Consider the following 20613-nt stretch of genomic DNA (forward strand, 5'->3'; position numbering starts at 1 on the left):
CGTCATCATGGTTCATCTACGATGCATGCCATAAAATCAACTATCCGGATCAGTCAACCATGGCCCCTCGCGTACAAACCTAAGGCCAAAGGATACCATACGTACACCTGGGGATCGGATGCTGTGAATAGGAAAAGAAGTGTGGAAGATCCAGGCCATTCACATATCTATGGTGAATTTAGACCAGCTGATTGCGCACTGAGTAACTGAGTACCTGTGGAGCCCACGCACAATGAATGCCTTATCCACGCCGTCCATCCATTTTTAAAGCTCATTTTAGGACATAAGCCCAAAATTTAAGCATATCCAAATCTCTAGTGGACCGCACCACACCAAACAGTGGGAATTGAATTTCCGCCGTTGAAAAATTCTAACGACAAAGTTCTGGATGAAGCTGATATTCGTGTTTTCCATTCATCCATATCTTTGGACTCTAAGAAGTAAGAACAGGTAGGATGACAAATAACCATCACTTGGGCCCTATGAAGGTTTGAAAGGTAGACGTCAGTATTGTGGTCCACTTGAGCTTTATATACGCTTCAATTTCATAAATAGCTGGAAAAACGAATGGGCGGCGTGGATGATACATATACATCATGTGTGGGTCCCATAGATTTACTCGGTACGCGATCCGTGTTCGTGGATGGGAAGGGCTCCACATGCGTGGGGAACTATCACACCCCTAAACCAAAAACCAGATTATTTTGGACGGTCTGGATTCGCGCCATCCAAACAGGCCATTTGCAAATGCTAATCCTTGAATTGCAGATGGCAGGCCATGGTTTTGCCACGTCTGAATCTCCTATAGCATCATCTCATCGTGCCCCATGAGTCAGGTGGAGTGTCAATTGACAATTACCCATGAACAAGCTGCACGACACTACGAAAGAAAAAGTACGAAAAATCTCCGACCGTCCATTGATCGTGGGCCCGAATCCCCATGCAGATTCCTTCCCACTTTCGGAAAGTTGCCACGGATAAGGACCAGAACGCGCGTACGACTCCCGCTTACCGCCAATGAACAGTGGAGTTCGGTACACAACGATTATGTGTACCAATGGAAATTCAGTTGTGCACTTGTGCTCCAACGTTTTCTAAGGCCCACTTTCGGAGGTAGGGCCCACCATGGATAGGCCGTTGAAGGTCCTCTTTTTCTTTAGTGATGATCCTAACCATTTAAAAAATGGGCTTGAATGTGATCCATTGATCACTCCATGAATTTATCTGCCAATTGATTATATGGCCACACCTGTGTTTGGAAGGTCATATTTCTTCATATCATATTCCTTCTAAGCCCTACCCATTGGACGGTTCCGATCATCCGTAAACTTGGTCCATATAGGGAACTCGAATTCACTTGTGCAGTCCGCGAGCTGTAAGGTCGGACCTCAACTAAGAAAGCCCCAAGATGGATGGCAAGGATCTTCTACTCGGGAACTTATGTGGCATGATCTATCTTAGCGGTCCGTGCCCCACCCGGATGAAGATCCCACACTTTCTATTTTTTTAGGTTGAATTGAATCTGGACCGTGCGTTTCTTAACCATCTATCCGCGGGAAAGAACTTTCCATGAAAAGTCATAGGCCATCATCACAAGGGCCCATCAGATCAAAAGGTCCTGATCACCGACAACGAGACCCACTTGCACGAACTCAATGCCCGAGGATGACCGTAAGGGTCGGACGCGGATTGCGTCCTGACAGCGTCAGTAGCGATGTGGCTACTGACAAGGACGCGGATTTTCGTGTGAAAGCCTTTGGGCAGGAAGTTCCTGCGTTGAGATGATAGGTGGGGCCAACGTGATGTTTGTGAGAAATCTAAACCGTCCACATGATTTGAGAGATCATTTTATGTTATAGGACCAAAAATTATTTGGATCTAAAACTCAGGTGGGCCGAACGAGTGTAAAAACCGGAGAAAGAATTTTATACCGTTAAAAGCTTCCTGGGATCTACCTTGATGTTTATTTGCCATCCAAACCGTTTATAAGGTCATTCCCACTGGGATGAAGTGAAAAAACTAAAAAAAAATTATCCTGATATGAAACTTTGTGGCCGTACGACTGTTTCAAACGATGGTCACTGAATCTCCACTGTTTGCTCTCATGCAGCCCAGTTGAGTTTTCAATCTACCTAATTTTAGGTTAAATGTACTAAAATGAGCTCTAAAATCGGATGGACAGTGTAGATTTCTTAAAATCATTAAGGTAGGCCCCACGTAGCATCTCAGTGCAGTAACTTCGTGTGAAAGACTTCTCCAATAAATCCGCGTTCTACTCGCAGTGCTCTGTTGGCCCCTCATATATATATATATATATATATATATATATATATATATATATGTATGTGTGTGTGTGTGTGTGTGTGTGTTTTATCGAGGCCGTCCATTTTTTTATTAATTTTTTTCTCCATCGGATTATAGAGCAGGATTTCGAAGTTGAGGAGTATCCAAATCTTGAGTGGACCACACCGCAAGAAAACAGTCGCCATTGAATGCCCACTATTAAAAACAAAGGGTCACTGTAATGTTTATTTGTCATCTAACCCATTGATTAATTCACGCACACTTGATGGATGATGAGAAAATAAAAATATCAGCAACTTTTGTACTCGGTAGAAGTTTTTAATGGTGAGGGTTCAATCACCACTTTTCCCTGTGGTGTGGTCCATGTGAGATTTTGATTTTACTCATGTTTTGTACCATGCCATAAAATAGTATGTAAAAATGGATGGAAGGCGTGGATAGGATACATACGTAATGATAGGGTCCACAGAGCACTGTCAGTAGCCACCTCGCTACTGACGCGGTCAGTACACAATCCGCGTCCGAAATGGTCGGGGTTCTGTTATTCCCGAGTCCGGAGTGGCATATCTGTAAATTAAGAGAGAAACAAGGGCGTTTGCCATCCTATCCACCCTATAAAATAGTTCCTCTGCTCCAACCATTCCATTGTCGAACAGAGCTCTTCATTTCTGGCGCCAAAGCCGCCGAAACGCTTCCCTGAGAAAGTATCTCCCTCTCTCTATAGGGTTAGAGGTTTCTCTCTCATCATCTCACATCTAGGGTTAGGGTTTTGATCTCTCTCTCACCAATCAAACGGTCCGGATTCGTCACTTTCGGAATCGACGGTCGGATTACGCTCGCTGGCCGTCAAAATGCCGACGCCATCGGCATCACGAACCGGATACGGCGGGATTCCTTCATCCCTACCCCCGACTTCAACCTCTCGCCTCGAGTTCCTCTCCCGTGCGAAGGAGAGTGCCAGATCGACGGTCGCAGCTCGACGGCCCTGGCGCGATCTCTTCATTCCGTCGTCCTTCGGTCGCCCCTACTCGTGCGGTGAGGCCCTCGTCCGCCTCAGGCGCAATCTGGCCCACTTTCGCGTGAACTACGCGATTGTCGTTCTCTTGATCCTCTTCCTCAGCCTCCTATGGCACCCGGTCTCCATGATCGTGTTCTTGATCGTCTTCGTTGCCTGGCTCTTTCTCTACTTCTCCCGCGATGAACCCATCGCGATCTTCAACCGGATGATTGACGATCGTCTGGTTCTGATCGCGCTTGGTATCGTCACTGTCGTAGCTCTTGTTTTCACACATGTTTGGTTGAATGTTCTGGTCGCGGTGATAATTGGAGCTGTGGTTGTCGGTTTGCATGCGGTGTTTAGGGTTCCGGATGATCTTTTTCTCGATGAGAATGAAGCGGCAGATGGAGGGTTGATTTCAGTTGTGAGTGGTCGGATGGGTCATACATACGGTCGTTGAGGTTCGATTCGAAGTGAATGGGGTTTGATATGTTAGACAGGCCGCATGCCTTATATAGCTACTTTCCATAGATGATGTATAGCTAATTTTCATAGATAGATGATTCTGTTTTTATCATTTACCTTGACTGTAGATCTCTGTATATTCAACCCATTAGGGTTGTCTCAAATACAAGAAAACCAATTGTCTTCTCTTTGTTTTCATGGAATCAGAGCCATACCGATCCTAATAGCTCTACAAGGCATGCGGCCTATCTAACATGATATTTTCATCATCCGATCATCCCATGGAATTTTCTCAATTACGTTGCATTATACAGAGGTATCTTGTATCAGTTTTCAAGCAACTGTTCTGATTTCTGAATAGGGGTGATTATGTCTGCATATTGTTCTTGCTTCAAAACAGAGCTGTTCCCTGGTCAGATTACGCTATTTTTCTCAATTACACTGCTAATGGGTTTTCCACTGAGGTATCTTGTATCAGTTTCCAAGGAACAGTTCTGATTTTTGAAGAGGGGTGAATGCGTCTTCTTGCTTCACAACAGAGCTGGCTGGATTACACTTGTTTTCTCAACTACGTTGCGGATGGATTTTCCACTTGAGGTATCTTGTATCAGTTTCCAAGGAACGGTTCTGATTTCTGAAGCGGGATTATTGTGTCTGCATATTGTTCTTGCTTCACAACAGAGCTCGACGGATTACACTACATCGAGGTTACATGTTTTTTTTTCCTACGTTGCCATGTTTCTCGATTTATCTGTAAATTCTCAACCTCTAATTCATCATAATATTGGCTTCTTTTAAATTTCAAATGGCTGCACATTCGGTTGTTAGAATGGAAGTGAAAATTGCATGAAGTGGTGAATAGGATTACCCTTGGTGTGAAAATTTTTATACTATGTTGAATAACTCGTTTAGTAGCATGGTATAAAAACTATGATGGTTATTATTTTGTTGAGAAATGATCAGTTTTGTACAGAACATCCAGTTTGTCCATCATGTGCATCCCTCGATGGTCTCCTATGGCCCAAAATTGGCTCTACTTGATCACCAGGTGGGCCACATGGCAGGCAACAGTTGGCATTAGACTCCGATCATTAAAACCTTGTGATGGGTGTGGGGCATCTAATCCGTCCAGCATGTGTCCATTGACGTGGTTTGAAAATTTTGGCCAGAATATTGCACAAGCTCTACGTGGTGTGAATACCCGCTTTACATATTATAAACACTTTACAAGTTGGGCAAACACTTAAATTGTAAACACTTCACTTAAAAAGCCAAATGGGATGGCATGTAATCCGTTTATGCTTGAAACTTTTTTTAGGTGTAAAGTGTTTACAACTTAAAATTTTACCGGCATCCAACAAATCCTAAGCTTATGGTACTGCACATTGCTTGCTGCTAACGTGTCTCATATAGGATATTTGATCTATTTAAATGTCTGCCCTATAATGAAGATTCTGTCGTGTGAAAATGAGTCTAATGCATTCATGGGGTATGCCAAACCTGTATTTTGGGTTCTTAGGCCGCTCATTGTTTTGAATTATTTAAACCACTGGATGGTTGGATCAGTCTGATTTTTAACATAGCTGATGTTCATGATAACACTAACCTTTTGTGTGGCTTAGATCTGCTGCACATGTTACACATTGAGATGATTCTAATGACGAGACAATGCTGTGTCTATCCTATTCTTGCTTATTCCTTCCTGTATTCTCTGCTTCCTTTTCTTCCTGCATTTGATTTATTGAGTTGGAGAATTTGGAAAGGATTCCCAAAAGATGCACATCAATCCCAGTTGTGAAGATGAAAGGGTTTGGAAGATTGAACCAACAGTTTTATGCTCGTCCAAGTCTTTCTTCCTCAATTTGAGATCATGAAGTTCCTTTCGCAAAAAGGCGGTGTGGAAGAAATCTGTGGTCCCCCCGCCCCAAGAGTTTGAGCCTTCTTGGGGGGATTGGCAATTTCCAAACAGTTGTATTATGTGCAAAGCAAGCGAGGAAAGTGGCGGCTACCTCCTCCTCCAGTGCCCTATAGCCACGTAAGTTTGGTGCAGAGTTCCTCGTAAAAGTAAAAATCGAAGATCCTGTGGAACCTTATCCCTTTTCTCCATTTGCTGGAAAAGAAGAATCGAATCTTTGAGATTCGTAATCGAGCATGAAAGCATTAATAGGCAGCTTCCTCAATTCATGATACTTTATTATTATTATTATTATTTTTTTAATGAAGGTAATTGGCTTCTTCCTCCTGCTGTTATCGGCATCATTAGGTTAATTTTATTTTAGACTTGTTTTTGCCATATTTTCATGGGCATGACTTGAGTACATTACCATTTAAAGATGGTGTGTGTGAATTTTGCAGCATTTCAAAACTTGAAAATTTGGACGTCCATATTAGGATTCCACACATTGCTTTCAAAACTAGCTGTGACACAAATGCCAACCTATTCTATTGAAATTAGAGTAAAACGCAACCAATTACATTGATTACCCAACCAGCAGAAGAGGGTTCTTGAACTGCAGCAGACCCTTATTTTAAGGTGGACTTACATCAGTTTATTAATCCAAAATCTCAAATGCAATTTTCAGGTGGGGGTGAAGATGTGTCTGTGAACTGCAACTTTCATGTCAACATGGCGCCCATGCAAACATGTGACCCCTTTGTTAATTCAGCTCAACTAGGTGCTCCAGTGATACTGGCTCATACACTAGGTGCTCATGCATGCATGGCCAGTGCCCTGTTGTTGGGCTAATCTGCCCCTTGATCACATGGTCCACTTTACCATCAGATGACGATGGTGGGGAATCTGTACCGTTTTCCTCATGTTGATTGATGCTTCATTTATTTTGTTTGATGCGAGCATGGCATCTATTTGGATATCTGTTTAAATGATAGGTGGGGGGCTAAAGGATTCCACACAAGCAATGGGAATCGGACTCCCAACTCAATTGTCGCATGCTTGCATCGTTTGTTCGTTGCACCTTGTTTTGTCTAGAGTGATCTAGACCATTCATCAAGTAGGTACGCTGTATGTGGATCATACGGTGGAAGTCCCAACTGATCTAGGGTGATGAAAATGGAGAGGCAAACAAGGTCGGGAACTCTATAGAATCACCCCCACAAATTTCAGTATAAATCAGAGGACACTGTCATCAAAATCCCTATAGCGATCATGGGCGGTAGCCATGTTGGGACAGTCCTCATTTATGGTCCAATGTATATTCCTTGGCCCAAAGATCAGACTAGCTTACTAATACTAACCAGGTTGGACCGAAAAAAACGAAAAAGAAAAAGAAAAAAAACAGAAGAAGAAGAAAAGAAAAGAGAAACCCAACTAAAATGTCTTCTAATGACAGCCATGTTCAAATGGGAATGGCACACCTGATGATAGGCGTGCCTGATCCTTTTGCTGGGGGCCCCTAGTTGACAGCTTGGATGTTGCACACATGTGCCACCTTGGCTTGCGTAGCTGCATGCAGATCCAAGCGCCCCCCCCCCCCCTCCCCCCTACTAAATAAGAATCCTTACTATTGATAATCTGAGGAAGAGAGGAATGATCATTCCCAATGTCTGTTTGTGTTGCATGAAGGACACAGAGTCGGTCGACCATCTATTAATTCACTGCCCCTTATCTCCTATATCTGGGTAGTGTTTGCTAGAAAATTCAACATTCAATGGTGTATATCTAGTTCTGTAGATTTGTTGCTCAAAGCATGGCACGGGATCAAGATTGGGAAGTCGAAGACGCTCATCTGGAGATCGGTTATCCTCGCCATCTGGTGGTCAGTTTGGCTAGAAAGAAACGATAGATGCTTCTGCAACTCATCCTCCCCTGCTAACTCAGTGTCTATCAGAGCTCTAAGATTGGTGATCGAATGGGCATTGTACAAGGACTCCTTAAGGGGAATGGATTTCGGTTTTCTTGCTACCTAAGGCCATCGCTATCTCAGCATAGCCTCCCTATTTATTAGCTTTTTTTTTTTTAGCTGTATTAATTTTGTTTCCTGCTTTTCAATATGATATCATCAATTCTCCAAAAAAAAAAAAAAAAGAAGAAGAAGAAGAAAAAAGTCTCCTTGCCATGGTGTGAAGCAATGGAAACGTCCATTTCTATCGTCATATTCAAGTGTGAACCGTCCCTCGCCCAACATTGTAATTATAAGGTCACAGCCACTTGAGAGCAAAATGAATGATACAATTGTTCACTAGGGCTGTACACGAACCGGGCTAGCCCGGTTAACTCGCTCGATTCGGCCCGAAAAAGCTTGACTTGGCCCGACCCGGAATTGAGTTCGGGCCGGGACGGGCCATTTTCTTCAGCCCGAAACGGAGTTCAGGCCGAGTTCAAATATGTCCCAGTTTGGCTTGACTCGACCTGCCCCGACTCGGCCGTTTATATATATATCTCCTAGCCCGGTGACCAGGTCGGGTTGAGCCCAGTTCGACTCGGATCGACTCGTGAACACCCCTATTGTTCACTGTTCAATAAAGCTTAGGGGTTGTTTGGTAGCTTCTTTTTGGTATGAATTGAAATTCAAATCACAATTATCATGAAATCTATGTGAATTAAAAATTTTGGTTGTATTGTGCAGATGAAATATGGTAAAATGAAAAATGTGTTTAACAGATGAAGCAAAACCACATCATTTTCAAAATGTGCTTTAGAAGCCATGTTTTGTCCTCAGGCATAAATTTTAGTTTAGCATCTAATGGTTGGAATGGATTTCATATATTCATCATAATGGGCCCTTAAAAATCCAAGGGTAGACGCCTCTCCACCAATTGATTCCTTTGGCGTGGCCCACCTGAATTACATTTCAACCTAACTTAATTTTTTGCCCTGGACATAATTTGGGATGACACATCTAATGGTCAGAGTGGATTTTTAATAAAAATCTCAGTGGGCCATGTAAAAAATCAAGGGTGGGCATCCCTCTCTCAATTGTTTTCCTTTGCATGGTCCATCTGAATCACGGACCAAGCTTATTTTTGACCCCTATGGCTAAAATAATTGTAATGGGGTGACGCTCCTAATGATCAGGGTGGATTTTACTTGAACATTATGGTGCGGTCCACTAATTCTTAAACATGAAATGGCTGATTTTCACCGACGTCCTGACGACATTTGACCTCCGCCATATGCGGAGCTAAAAAATTCTCACATCTGAGATATCTCGTTTATATGAAATCCACCCGACCACCCTTGTCACACCCTGTTAGGCCCCAGCATCAAAATTTAGCCTCATTGCGATTCGGGTGGACCACATGATTGGAAACATTATATAGAGTAATGCTCACCCTCCAAACTATTTCCTTTCGTGTGGCCCACCTGAATCATGGATGAGCCTGATTTTCTGTCCTGAGGCCTAAAATTTAGTGTGGCATCTAATCGTCATGGTATGTCTAGAAAAAAGTATCAAAGGTGGGCGTCCCTTTGCCAACTGTTTCCCTTCCTATGGCTCTCTTGAATTAGGCAATGGGATGATTTTTGGGCTACGGGACTAACATGGGGTGACAGGGGTGGATTTCACATAAACAAATCAGTGGAGCCCACAAAAGCAAACCCAACTATAGACTCCAACAGTCGGACTTTTTAAACCCATGGTAACTGGCGTTCACGCCTTGATGTAGTGAGTGATTTCAAAATAAATGAATTTGTGGTCCCATGCAAGTTGCCAAACGTGGTGCGCATTAACTTTTTGCGATTACCACGGAATACAGACTGCTGAACAGCCCTTTAGTTTTTTAAAAAGGCCAAATCCCTCGACAGAAACAATAAGCCTCAAGAACTAGGATGCAGCAAATGCCAGAAAAACCAAGAAAGATTCCAGAACTGCATTCCTAAAAACCAAATTGTATTTGACAAGATATTCGTTTTGCAAACAAAACATGGCAGAGCATTAGTAATAAATACCCGATTCATTCCTCCTCCAAATTGATGGAATCCTTGAACTTTCCATATAAAATCTTCTTTAGATCGGCCATCTGTGCAAGCACCGATTCCTTCTCTTCCTCCAGCTTCTCCAAAGCCTTACTAGTCTCCTCTTTCATGTCCTCAAGCCTGCTCTCTACTTCTTCCCTCGGCACATGAGCAAAAACCTCCCCTACTTGGAATCTCACCACATCCTCATCCGAGAGTATTAGTTCATTGCCTGCATCCTCCAAATTCTCGTTCTTTTCCTGTAGAATAATAGCTGGGGATTATCGTAGTGATTCGAGAAAGGGTTCAAATCGTAGGTAAACATAAAAAACTGAAAGGGCATTTGAAGAAGAAACCAAATATATTCCAGTGGAAGTGTTGGTGTCATGCACAGTGCCAAAATTTTACTCAACTCAATACCAGCCAAGTTCAGTAGAGCAAAAAACTCACTAGCTGCTTCAATAATTCATGAATTAACATGTGAAAGTAGGATAGTAGAAAAAAGTTATGAATGCTACAGTGGAAAGCCTGATTGGAATGTGGGATTAGGTGGTATGGAATTGCATTTGGTCCAATGCAAATACCATTCAGCATTTGGAAAAGATGGGAGGGATTGGATTAATCCAGGTATCATATCATCCAGTTCCAGCAGGAGATACGAACGGATTTCTGGTGGATTTCAAAATCTACTACATCCGTGGGCCCCACATTGGTGCATGTGTTTTATCCATGTCTTTCATCCATATGTGCCCGTTACACATGATAATCGAATTGCATATGCATATAGGTGACCAGCATAAGTCGTGAAATCTCATGCATTGATTACAATTCCATGCTCCACCATACACAAGTTTCACTTAATACTGTGTTTATCCCAAATGAAGAATTTGATCCTAGACATGGGATTGGATGGTAAAAAATACCACAGTATTTCCAGACATAATCATTGTGCAATAATGGTGTTAATTCCACCTAATGCAATTCAATACCATTTAATCTTGTGTTCCGAACAAGTTAAGTAAACACAAAGAACACCTCATTTCTAAAATAAACCCATCTTTCCTATTTCACCATTTTTCAAGGATTGTTTGGTCTGGTATCCTTAGATCTGTGAATGTATCCTGGTGATGCCTGGCTCGATTGATGTCTTGTTTAGGGCTTGGCATAGGGAAGGAGGGGGTTCCTTTGGGGTCTGCAAATGGAGGATTGCTTTATTGGCTGTTGTGTGGTCTATCTGGGTTGAGGAATAACCAAGCTTTTCGGAATCTGAGTAGTTCAGCGCTGGTTGTTTTTAGCTGGGTTACTCAGTTTCTTTCTAATTGAGTGCCCTGAGGTTTGTTAGGCAGGGCTGGTGGGCGGGTTGTGTGTGTGTGTGTGTGTGTCTATATATATATATATATATATATATATATATATATATATATATATATATATATATATAGCCTTTGGTTTTGTGCTTCTTTTCTTCTTCTTTTTGGCTTTGTGCCTTAATAAAGTATTCATCTTTCAAAAAGAAAAGAAAAGAGAGACTGTGATATACCTTTGTTTTTAAATTAACCTGAGTCAAGGCCAAGTTCCAAGTCGACTTGATGACTATTAGAACTATGGTATGGTCACACATCATGTGAAAGCAAGATGTGGGTCTACATGAGGAAGCTCAAACCTCCTGAGGATGAGCTCAAGAGACACTGCCTTCTGGGTGCAGTTTCCTAGTGCTATAACTAGTGCTTTAGTACATCAGAAAACCTCAAGATGCATGATCATGAGCCATCATCAGAGGTCCTCACCTATTGTGAATTATTAAAAAAAGAAAAAGAAAAAAGAGGCTGATATTGTAGCAAGAGAAGTTGTGGCAGTGCTCCCAATAACGAGGTTTGATCTTATACACCCACATGAAAACGGCACCATATGAACAAGTTCTAACTGTTCATTAAGTGGGCCGCAATATGGATGTGCCCTGGTCCAGAAATCAGGTTGGTTGAACAATCCTAAACACTATCGTCCACAGAGAAATACAAATCATGCTACCAACTTAACAAAGTCATAGACACTGAACCCAATTTAGATGCACAAGAACATTCAGAAAATAGGAGCCTGTGGTGCTCTACATAGAATAGCACTTTTTTGCAACCTTGTCACAGGCTTAATTTGATCATACCTTCCAAAATAATACTTTTCATCTATACTACGAAAATAAAAGCCTTCTGGGACTGTGGGCAAGACCTGCTGCTTTAGTCTTTGAGCTAATACACAAAGCTTTGTCCAAGAATTTGTGTGGTACCATTTGGGCTATTAGTTTGTACAAGGGGCCAGGGCTCTGTGATCCAGGCAATTGATGTGATATGCCTCATCGTGCAAGGCCCATATACCAAAAGTTCCCCAAAGATAGGAAGATCCTAAATATAGAATATTTGGCTTTGGTTTAATGTCAACCATTGCTGTATATTCTTCTTATCTGCCTATTAGTTCGTTCACCACCAATGGATGGGTTACGATTTTCCAGCCGAGGTTTGGTGCATAAGCAATCCCTTGTGCATAATATCAAATTACCAACACAGGACAGCATCAGTCGATTCCAGCCGAGAGAGAGTCTACAATTGTTTTCTTTTCTTTTCCTGTCAGGCAAACATATCGAAAGCTAAGTTATCAAGACTTTGACATCTAAATTTGGTATCAGTGATGAAGAACCAGGAATGCTTGGGTTGATTGTCAACTTTCAGTTTTTACCATAATCGGTTTTCTTACATATTGATCAAACATCAACAGAATCACAATTCACCACAGATTATCCACAATTAGGACATGTGATTACGATAAAAAATAAATAAATCATGAAGTAATCATTCGTGTGTAGCCCAACTTAATCCAATACCATGATCACCAAACGAGTTCCTTTTTGCTTTGATACATCAGATCACACTCAAAATCTGTATTTTGATCTCCAAAATAGGTGTGTGTCAAGTTGAAAAATGAGGTCCCGTGGCCTTCATCTATGTTTGATATGAAGAAAATACACAAAAAAATTGAGAAGTGATTTTTTTTTATTTTTTTTATTTTTAAAGGTGTTTTATAGGCAAATTGGCCTGTATCTTTTTCCCCCCCTCTTTGACATGGCCGTTTCAGGTCTGTAATGAGTATTGCCAGGCCCATATGGCTCTGATGCGGTGTATCAGCTAATCCAATACCGACATTCAAAACCTTGCTTGAGGCGCGTGTGATGACTGGAACAGGTAAAAAAAATTAGGTCCTAAGTCTATGGCTATCCGGGCAATCTTAAACATCCAACAAACAGACAGTACAAAGAAAAATGGCTAATGGTCCATAAGGTTCGTTAGCTAGCTAGGCTCTCCAAAATATCCTCATAAGGAAAATCCTAACCTTTCAACAGGTACCTTGCAAACAGATGTTTGGTTCGCATTCAACTGAAAAGGCTGAAGATTGCTAATTAGGATAATTTAAATCTGGGGGAGTTTCCGGTCGTGGTCCATCCAAGGTTGGGCTCAATGGAGAACTGAAAATGCCTGCTTCTATTGTACAAACGATGGTCACTTTAAGGTGAATTGTGATAAATTAAAGGAGGAAAGTGAAGGAATCTCAATGTCTTGGTGTCTTTAAGTCAAATGTGAAAGATGGTACCTCTCAATAGAGGACTGAAAATGTCTGCTTCTACTGTACAAACTATGGTCACTTTTAAGGTGAATTGTGATAAATTAAAGGAGGAAAGTAAATGAATCTCAATGTATTGGTGTCTTTTGAGTCAAATGTGAAAGATGGCACCTCTCAGACTTTGGGGAACCCAGTGGTGGGAAATTGTTCATGTTACTGTGTAATGTTGAATGTGCGAGCTCTCCGTGTTGGAACACGTCCTACAATTTCATAATGAACGCAGTTTGCTTTCAACACAGACTGTTTATGCACCTAGCATCCGTTGTAACTTTCTATCTGTTTCAAGACTTGTTGAAACTAGAGTCAATTTTAGTTTTTTGCAATGGGACTCTTTTTATTTCAATGGATGATAGTACTATTGGTTCTGGAAGCAGAAAACTGAATGCAACTATCGAGATTAAACTGCTTATTTTGGTCCACTATTCTAAATCTCTTGAGCTTGCAGTTGATGGGGCCCATGCTTTAGTTGGAGCGTTATAAAAATAAAACTATTTCTTTCACAAAAGAAAATTAATAAATCTATGGCCAAGTGGGAAATTGTAAAATTCAAAATTGATGGCCATAAGAATCTTAGATTTTATTTTATACATTTGTTTTTGACGCACAAGTGATCAAAAGGTCAACATTCAGGACCTTTTTCACAGTATTAATGTGGACCATTGAATCTAGAAGATCTAGGATGATGATTTGGATGTTGTTATGATGGAAGGATGACTGTGCAAAGTATTTAATCACTAACTAACATCCTAGATGCTTCCTTTACTGTAACCCACACGTGGATAATGCTATGTTGAGGTGTAAAATCTCTCTCTCTCTCTCTCTCTCTCTCTCTCTTTATATATATATATATATATATATATATATATATATATATATATATATATATATATATATATATATGCATGTGTGCACAAGCATGCAGAAGTTCTTGTGTTTAGCATTCTATTAACAAAAGGAATGATTAAGGCCTTCTTCCTTAACGAGGACTGTGTTGGTTGAATCCTAACGCTATACAGTGGTTAGGCCCTACAACCTTGATCATCAAACTCACAAGAGAGACAATACCATAATTTATAAGTTGCGAACGACAGCCTCCTCTCCATCAGAGTTGAGAAGCAATTATCAAGTTGACCTTGCTTGGTGAAGTCCATTTTTACCATGGATCATCAAGGTCAACACACACCCAATCCTACGGATAATCTAAATGTCTTTAAGTGATGTGAATGTTATAATTATGCACTTGGTAGTTATTTGACCAAAGAATAAGTTCTGGAATTAGTATTAGATTACTTTAGCAACGGTCTGGATCACTGAACTATGGGCCCTGCGTGTATAAACTGAAACAGAGTATACTGCAAATATCCTTGGATTGAGGATCATAAATTCCTCTTATCCCAAAGATCCAGCTCAGATATCAACATGTAGAAGCCATAAAATTGCAGTGTCTTTCAGAAATTCATACGATCAAGACCAAAATCATCACCAGCATCACCATCATAGCCTTTTCCCAGCTGTTTGGGTGTTTGTGGTGATCAAGAACAAAATGTTTTAAAAAAAGAGGAGAATTTTCAGAAAAATTGAAGGATGTGTATTTTCATCTAGAAGTTTTTGTGGTGATCAAGAACAAAATGTTTTAAAAAAAGAGGAGAATTTTCAGAAAAATTGAAGGATGTGTATTTTCATCTAGAAGTTTTTGTGGTGATCAAGACCAAACTATTTTTATTTTTTTTAAAGGAGAAGAATAAAAAATAAAATAAAATTGAGAAGATTAAAAGTGGATCATTTTTCGTCTAGATGTGTTGGTGGCAATCAAGACCAAAATATCAAAAAAATAAAAATAAAAACCCACCCAATTGAGAAAATTAAAAGATTGGTAATTTCCATCTAGACGCCACAGTTTGCATGACAAGAGAAGGATCCATGGAAATTGTAGAATTTAGAAGAAGAAAGACCCAAATGCCAAAAAAAAAAAGGGTGGAAGAATTCCCTTTGGATGAGTAGGAGGGGGTTAAAGAACCTTGGCTATCTTGATCTCTTCTTCGAGCTCGTGGAATCTGTTGTTCAATCTTCCGAACTTGTTGATATTCTGCTGATCTTCCCACGTCACCTCCGTCTCCGATCCTCCACCCTTCATTTCATCCACAACAACAACATAAACAAGATATGAGAGAAATTCGAAAACGGAAAAGGAAAAATGCAGAAATAGGGTTTTAGGGTTTTACCTGCTGCATTTTTTTTAAAAAAGATTCTGCAGCGAAAATGGGAGAAAAGCAGCAGCAGCGAGTGAGATGTAGAAAATCTGTTTCTACGAAGGGTTCCTGAGACAAGGTCTCCTAAAATACATCCTCATGTTGGGCCCACCGAGAATGTATGTGATTTATCCACGCCGTCCATCCGTTTTTTCAGCTAATTTTTGGATTAAAACCAAAATTGAAGCATATCCAAAGCTCAGGTGGACCACACCCCATGAAATAGTGCGAATAATGATTTCCACCGTTGAAACCTTCCTAAGTCTACAGGAATGTTTATTTTTCATTCAACCTTTCCATACGATCACGTAGACATGAATGAAGGTAAAATATAAATATAAACTTGTGGGCGTTTAATTCACACAATTTCCTCCCATGGGGTGGTCCTATTGAGCTTTGGATATGCTTATATTTTTAGCTCAAGCCTTAAATTTATTTAATAATGGACGGAGTGGATGAATACATAAATTATAGTGGGTCTCACAGAGTTTACTGTGTACTAAGCTTACCCAGTTATTCAATACATTGCTTCCGTTTGGCACCTTGTAATTAAACTTATTAGTATCCAATTCATAATTATACCTAGAATTCATGTCATCTGTATGTGAAACCTCAGTTTAGGCAGCTTGTAATTAGATTTGACTGAAATTTAAAAATTGTATTTGAATGCTTTCATTGGAATACATTGGAATTCTTTTATATATTTTTCAATAATTTGAATTTTGATAAACTAAAACTAATTTAATATTCCAAATTACTATACATATTTAAAATTTGACCAAACGTTTTTAATAAGCCCACCAAAATATATATTTTCATTAAAAAAAGAGATTAAAGTCCGAGCCTTGGGTGGCAATAAAGGTAAGAATCAGATATAAGTGATTAGCCAATGTTTTTTTAATGGGCCATTTAAATAATCAAGATTTGGACATTTGGATTATTCTATTGATATGATTGTAGTAAGATGGCCAATAATTGAATTGCCTTGAAGAATCATTAATGTGCCAAGTGTGCAGTATATTAGTGGTCTAACAACACCTTTGTTACTTGGGGGCTGTTGGCATCTCTACTAACAAGAGCTTATTTACTTATTCTTTTTAAAAAAATTATTTTAAAAATAAATTATTTGATAAAGCTATATATATAGATATATAAACTAAGAAAAAATTTCTTAAAAAATAAATGATGGGGAGATCATTTTTTCCCTAAGAACTTATTTAGCTTAAGTGAGTAAACAAATTTTAAAAAAAAGTTTGGATAAATTTATCTTTAAACTTTTAAAAGAATTTTAATCTTGCCCACTTATTTTCTCTTTACAACCTCACTAAGGTGGGCTCACATGATAAATGACTCACATTGAAGGTGGGGCTCCACATGATGAATGGTCCACATCAAGGTGGGCCCACATAGTGCACAGTCACATTAGAGATGGGTCCCAAATGAGGGATGCCCCACATGAATGGTAGACATTGAAGGTGGGACCACATAATGGAAGGTTGACATCAAAGGTAGGGAAGGCCACATGATGAATGACCCATATTGACAGTTGGGCCCCACATGATGGACGGTCCACAACAAAGGTGGGACCCACATAATAGATGGTAAACATCAAAGGTGGGTCCCACATGATTGATGGCTTACATCAAAATGTGGCCCTATATGATGGACTATCCACGTCAAGTGGACCCCACATGATGGATAGTCCATAGCATAAGTGGGACCCAAATGTGAATGGTGGACATCAAAAGTGGGCCGGCAAGATGAATGACCCATATTGAAGGTGCCCCCCATAGGTCACATCAAGGTGGGCCCACAAAATATATTGTTCACATCAAAGATAGGCTCCACATGATGGATGATCCACATCAAAGTGTGGCCCAACATGATGGACCATCCACGTTAAGTGGGCCCCACTTGATGGATGGTCCACATTAAAGGTGGGGATCCACATGATGGATGTTGAACATCAAAGGTGGGCTCACATGATGAACGGTTGACATCAAAGGTGGGCCCACATGATAAACAACCGGTTTTAAAGGTGGAGTCCCACATAACGAATGGTCCACATCAAGGTGGCCCATATGATGCACAAAGTGGGCCTCACGTGATGGATGATCCACGTCAAAGTGTGGCCCCTTACGGTAGGCAGTCCATATCAAGTGCGCCACACTTAATGGACTATCCATATCCAAGGTCTTGCATGATGGATGACATATCCAAAGTGGCCCAACATGATCGATGATCCACATAGAAGGTGTGCCACACACGATGGACATCCAAAGTGGGCCCCACGTGATGGATAACCCACTTCAAAGGGGGCCCATACGTTGGATACATCAAATATGGATTCCATGTAATGGGTAGTGGACATTGAGGGGCCCCACGTAAAGGACAATTAGCATTGATGGTGGGCCCCACATGATGGATGACCTACATCAAGTTGGGGCCCACATGATAGATGACCCACGTCCAATGATGAATTGTCCACATCCAAGACAAGCCTCACATGATGGATGACCCACTTTGAAGGTTTGGCTTAGATGATGGATGATCCACATCAAAGGTGGGCTCCATATGATGGAGGATCCGCATTCAATATCTGATATAATGGACGGTTGAAATGTCTTAAAATATGAAGGTTGTAGCTATCCATTCTTTTGCCATTTGGGGCATGGTCAATCCATAATGAGATCTAAAAAACAATTGTTTTGATTACTCTTACAATTGAGTTTATAATCTTTAAAAATGACATCAACTACTCCTAAAAATAACTCTTATTGGTAAAACATGCTTATTTTTATAAGAGCTTTTCTTGTTTTGAAAACCTAATTTTATTAAAAAATCTTGTTTAAAAGATAACTAGAATAAAAAAAGCTTATTAGAATAGCTGTTATTTGAAAAGCTCTCAACAGACCATATTAGAGATGTCAAATGATTCCCCAACATGACTCCCCACCTTTTAAGGAAAAGGGCAAGAAAGCTATTTCACACCAATGACAAATTGCAAAACACACCTTTACCTTTGAATAGATGGAGGCAAATGCACCATTTTGTCGCATTTACCTCTAATTATATCCAATTGGAGGGGTGTAAGATTGGGGATAAACAATCTAGAGAGAGCTCTTATTTGAAAGATTTCAATGGTTTGGTAAATTAACTCCTCTTTTGAATGATTGTTTGGTGTATAGTATTAGATGAGACTGGGTGGCATGGAATTGCACTTGGTCCCATGCAAATTTCATTGCATATTTGAAAACAACATGATGAAGGGATTAATCCCGATTTCATATATTCAAGACCCAATGATGGATATCACATGATTTACGATTGATTTTGAAATCCACTACATCTATGGGCCTCATGTTGGTGTGTGTGTTTTATCCATGCATCCATTTATATATGTCATTTACATGTCACATTCAAGCTGCATGTTGTATAGGTGACCAGCAACAACCATAAAATGTGGTCTATTGATCACAATTTAAGGGTCAACCAAACGCGAGCGTCCTTTAATATAGTATATTTCCTAATGAAAGAATTTAATCCAAAACATGAGACTAGATAATGAAAATAGCATGATATTCCTAGACAAGTAATCATTGTGTAATAATGATGTTAATTTCATCTAATGCAATTCCATACCACTTAATATTGCTCTCCAAATAAGCCCAAGCATTTAGAAAAACAAAATTAAATAATTTAGTTTTTGACATATACTACCTTTTCTATTTACTATGTAATAAACCACCTTTTTCTGTTAAGTATTATTATATAGTTCTCGTTTTTTTTTTTTCCCCTTTCATATATAGTCATAAAACACACAAATGGTTAAATTTTACCTAAAACACATGAAATGACGCCTTTTCCCATCATTTTGTTTTACAAGAGATATTTTCATTTAATCATCCTGCAACTATAAAAATATTATCTATTGTATTTCATCAAATTTAGTTTAGTATTTGAATGGTTTAAATCAAATGTCATAGATGATTCATTATTAAATAGTTTGGATTATAGGTCTGCATTCACATTTATAATCAACTTAGATCGGGACAAAATGAAGAATTTTCTAATTTCAAGAAAGTAAAAACTACAAAGTTCCGGATGGAATTAGGTGGCACCAAATTACATTTGACTCATATAAATTCTATCCAGCATTTGAAAATGACAAGAAAGATTGAATTAATCCCATAATAATATCATCCAATGCCAATAGTAAAGACTATAGATTTTGTCAAGGACTTGGGAGTTTATTATGTTTGTGGCCTCATGTTGATGCATGTGTTTTATCTCTACTATTCATCCATGACATTTGTGTTGCATGTGTACAGGTGGCTGCCATCAATTGTGAAATCTAGTTTGTTGATTATAATTTCAAACCTGCGTTCATCCACGTGGGAGAAATGATACAACAAGATAATGTATTGATAGGCCCACCCATATCCTGGGAAGCAAGATCGATGGCTTATCTCTGAAACAATCCTACCCGTTACTTTTTCTGCAGCTTAGCCCACTGCGTATTTGACCGTTAACTGCTTTTGTTTTCCACACTGATCAGATATAAAGATATGGGCGGACTGATTTTCACATCACTCTTCCACGTGTACTCTGGAGAGATGTCCCTACCATACATCGTTTCTCCCGGCTTTTTATGGTATCCTCTCTTGAGGAGTCACCTGTCAGGGTGGTGTGCCGATCCGGACTATGCAACTAAGGACCCCATCATAGATGGGTCATGTCGATCGGACCGTATTTTCTTTCTCAACCATTCATTTACTGGCCATCCGATTTAAGGGTTAGTATTGGACATTTGAGAGATTTTTGCAGCTTTGATCATCCACAACAGGCCCTCTTATTTGATGGTCGGTAGAGATTCTGTAAATAACCTTGGGTTATCAGTTTGTATAAGTTGAAAACAAGTTCAGTGATCCAAACCCATAATGTAAAGAGGAAGATTAGAAGTTCTACGGCTGTTGATCAAATGATTCAAGCCTCAGGCATCTAAATTGACAGATCGG

At 39.9% G+C, this 20613-nt stretch overlaps 2 protein-coding genes across 2 annotated transcripts; one reads left to right on the top strand and one right to left on the bottom strand.

The window, feature by feature from the left end:
- Nucleotides 1-2938: 2938 nt before the first annotated feature.
- LOC131232950 (PRA1 family protein F3-like) lies at nucleotides 2939-4652 on the top strand. Its single transcript, XM_058229493.1, has one exon. The coding sequence runs from the start codon at nucleotides 3156-3158 to the stop codon at nucleotides 3759-3761; it is 606 nt and encodes a 201-aa protein (XP_058085476.1). The 5' UTR covers nucleotides 2939-3155; the 3' UTR covers nucleotides 3762-4652.
- A 4921-nt stretch (nucleotides 4653-9573) lies between these two features.
- On the bottom strand, nucleotides 9574-15707 carry LOC131233083 (probable prefoldin subunit 4). Its single transcript, XM_058229686.1, has 3 exons — nucleotides 15569-15707; nucleotides 15364-15474; nucleotides 9574-9940 (listed from the first exon to the last, which is right to left on the bottom strand). Exons 1-3 carry the CDS (start codon nucleotides 15575-15577, stop codon nucleotides 9680-9682), a joined length of 381 nt encoding a protein of 126 aa, XP_058085669.1. The 5' UTR covers nucleotides 15578-15707; the 3' UTR covers nucleotides 9574-9679.
- Nucleotides 15708-20613: the final 4906 nt, after the last annotated feature.

This window comes from Magnolia sinica, chromosome 18 (genome assembly GCF_029962835.1).
Source record: "Magnolia sinica isolate HGM2019 chromosome 18, MsV1, whole genome shotgun sequence".
NCBI classification, from domain to species: domain Eukaryota; kingdom Viridiplantae; phylum Streptophyta; class Magnoliopsida; order Magnoliales; family Magnoliaceae; genus Magnolia; species Magnolia sinica.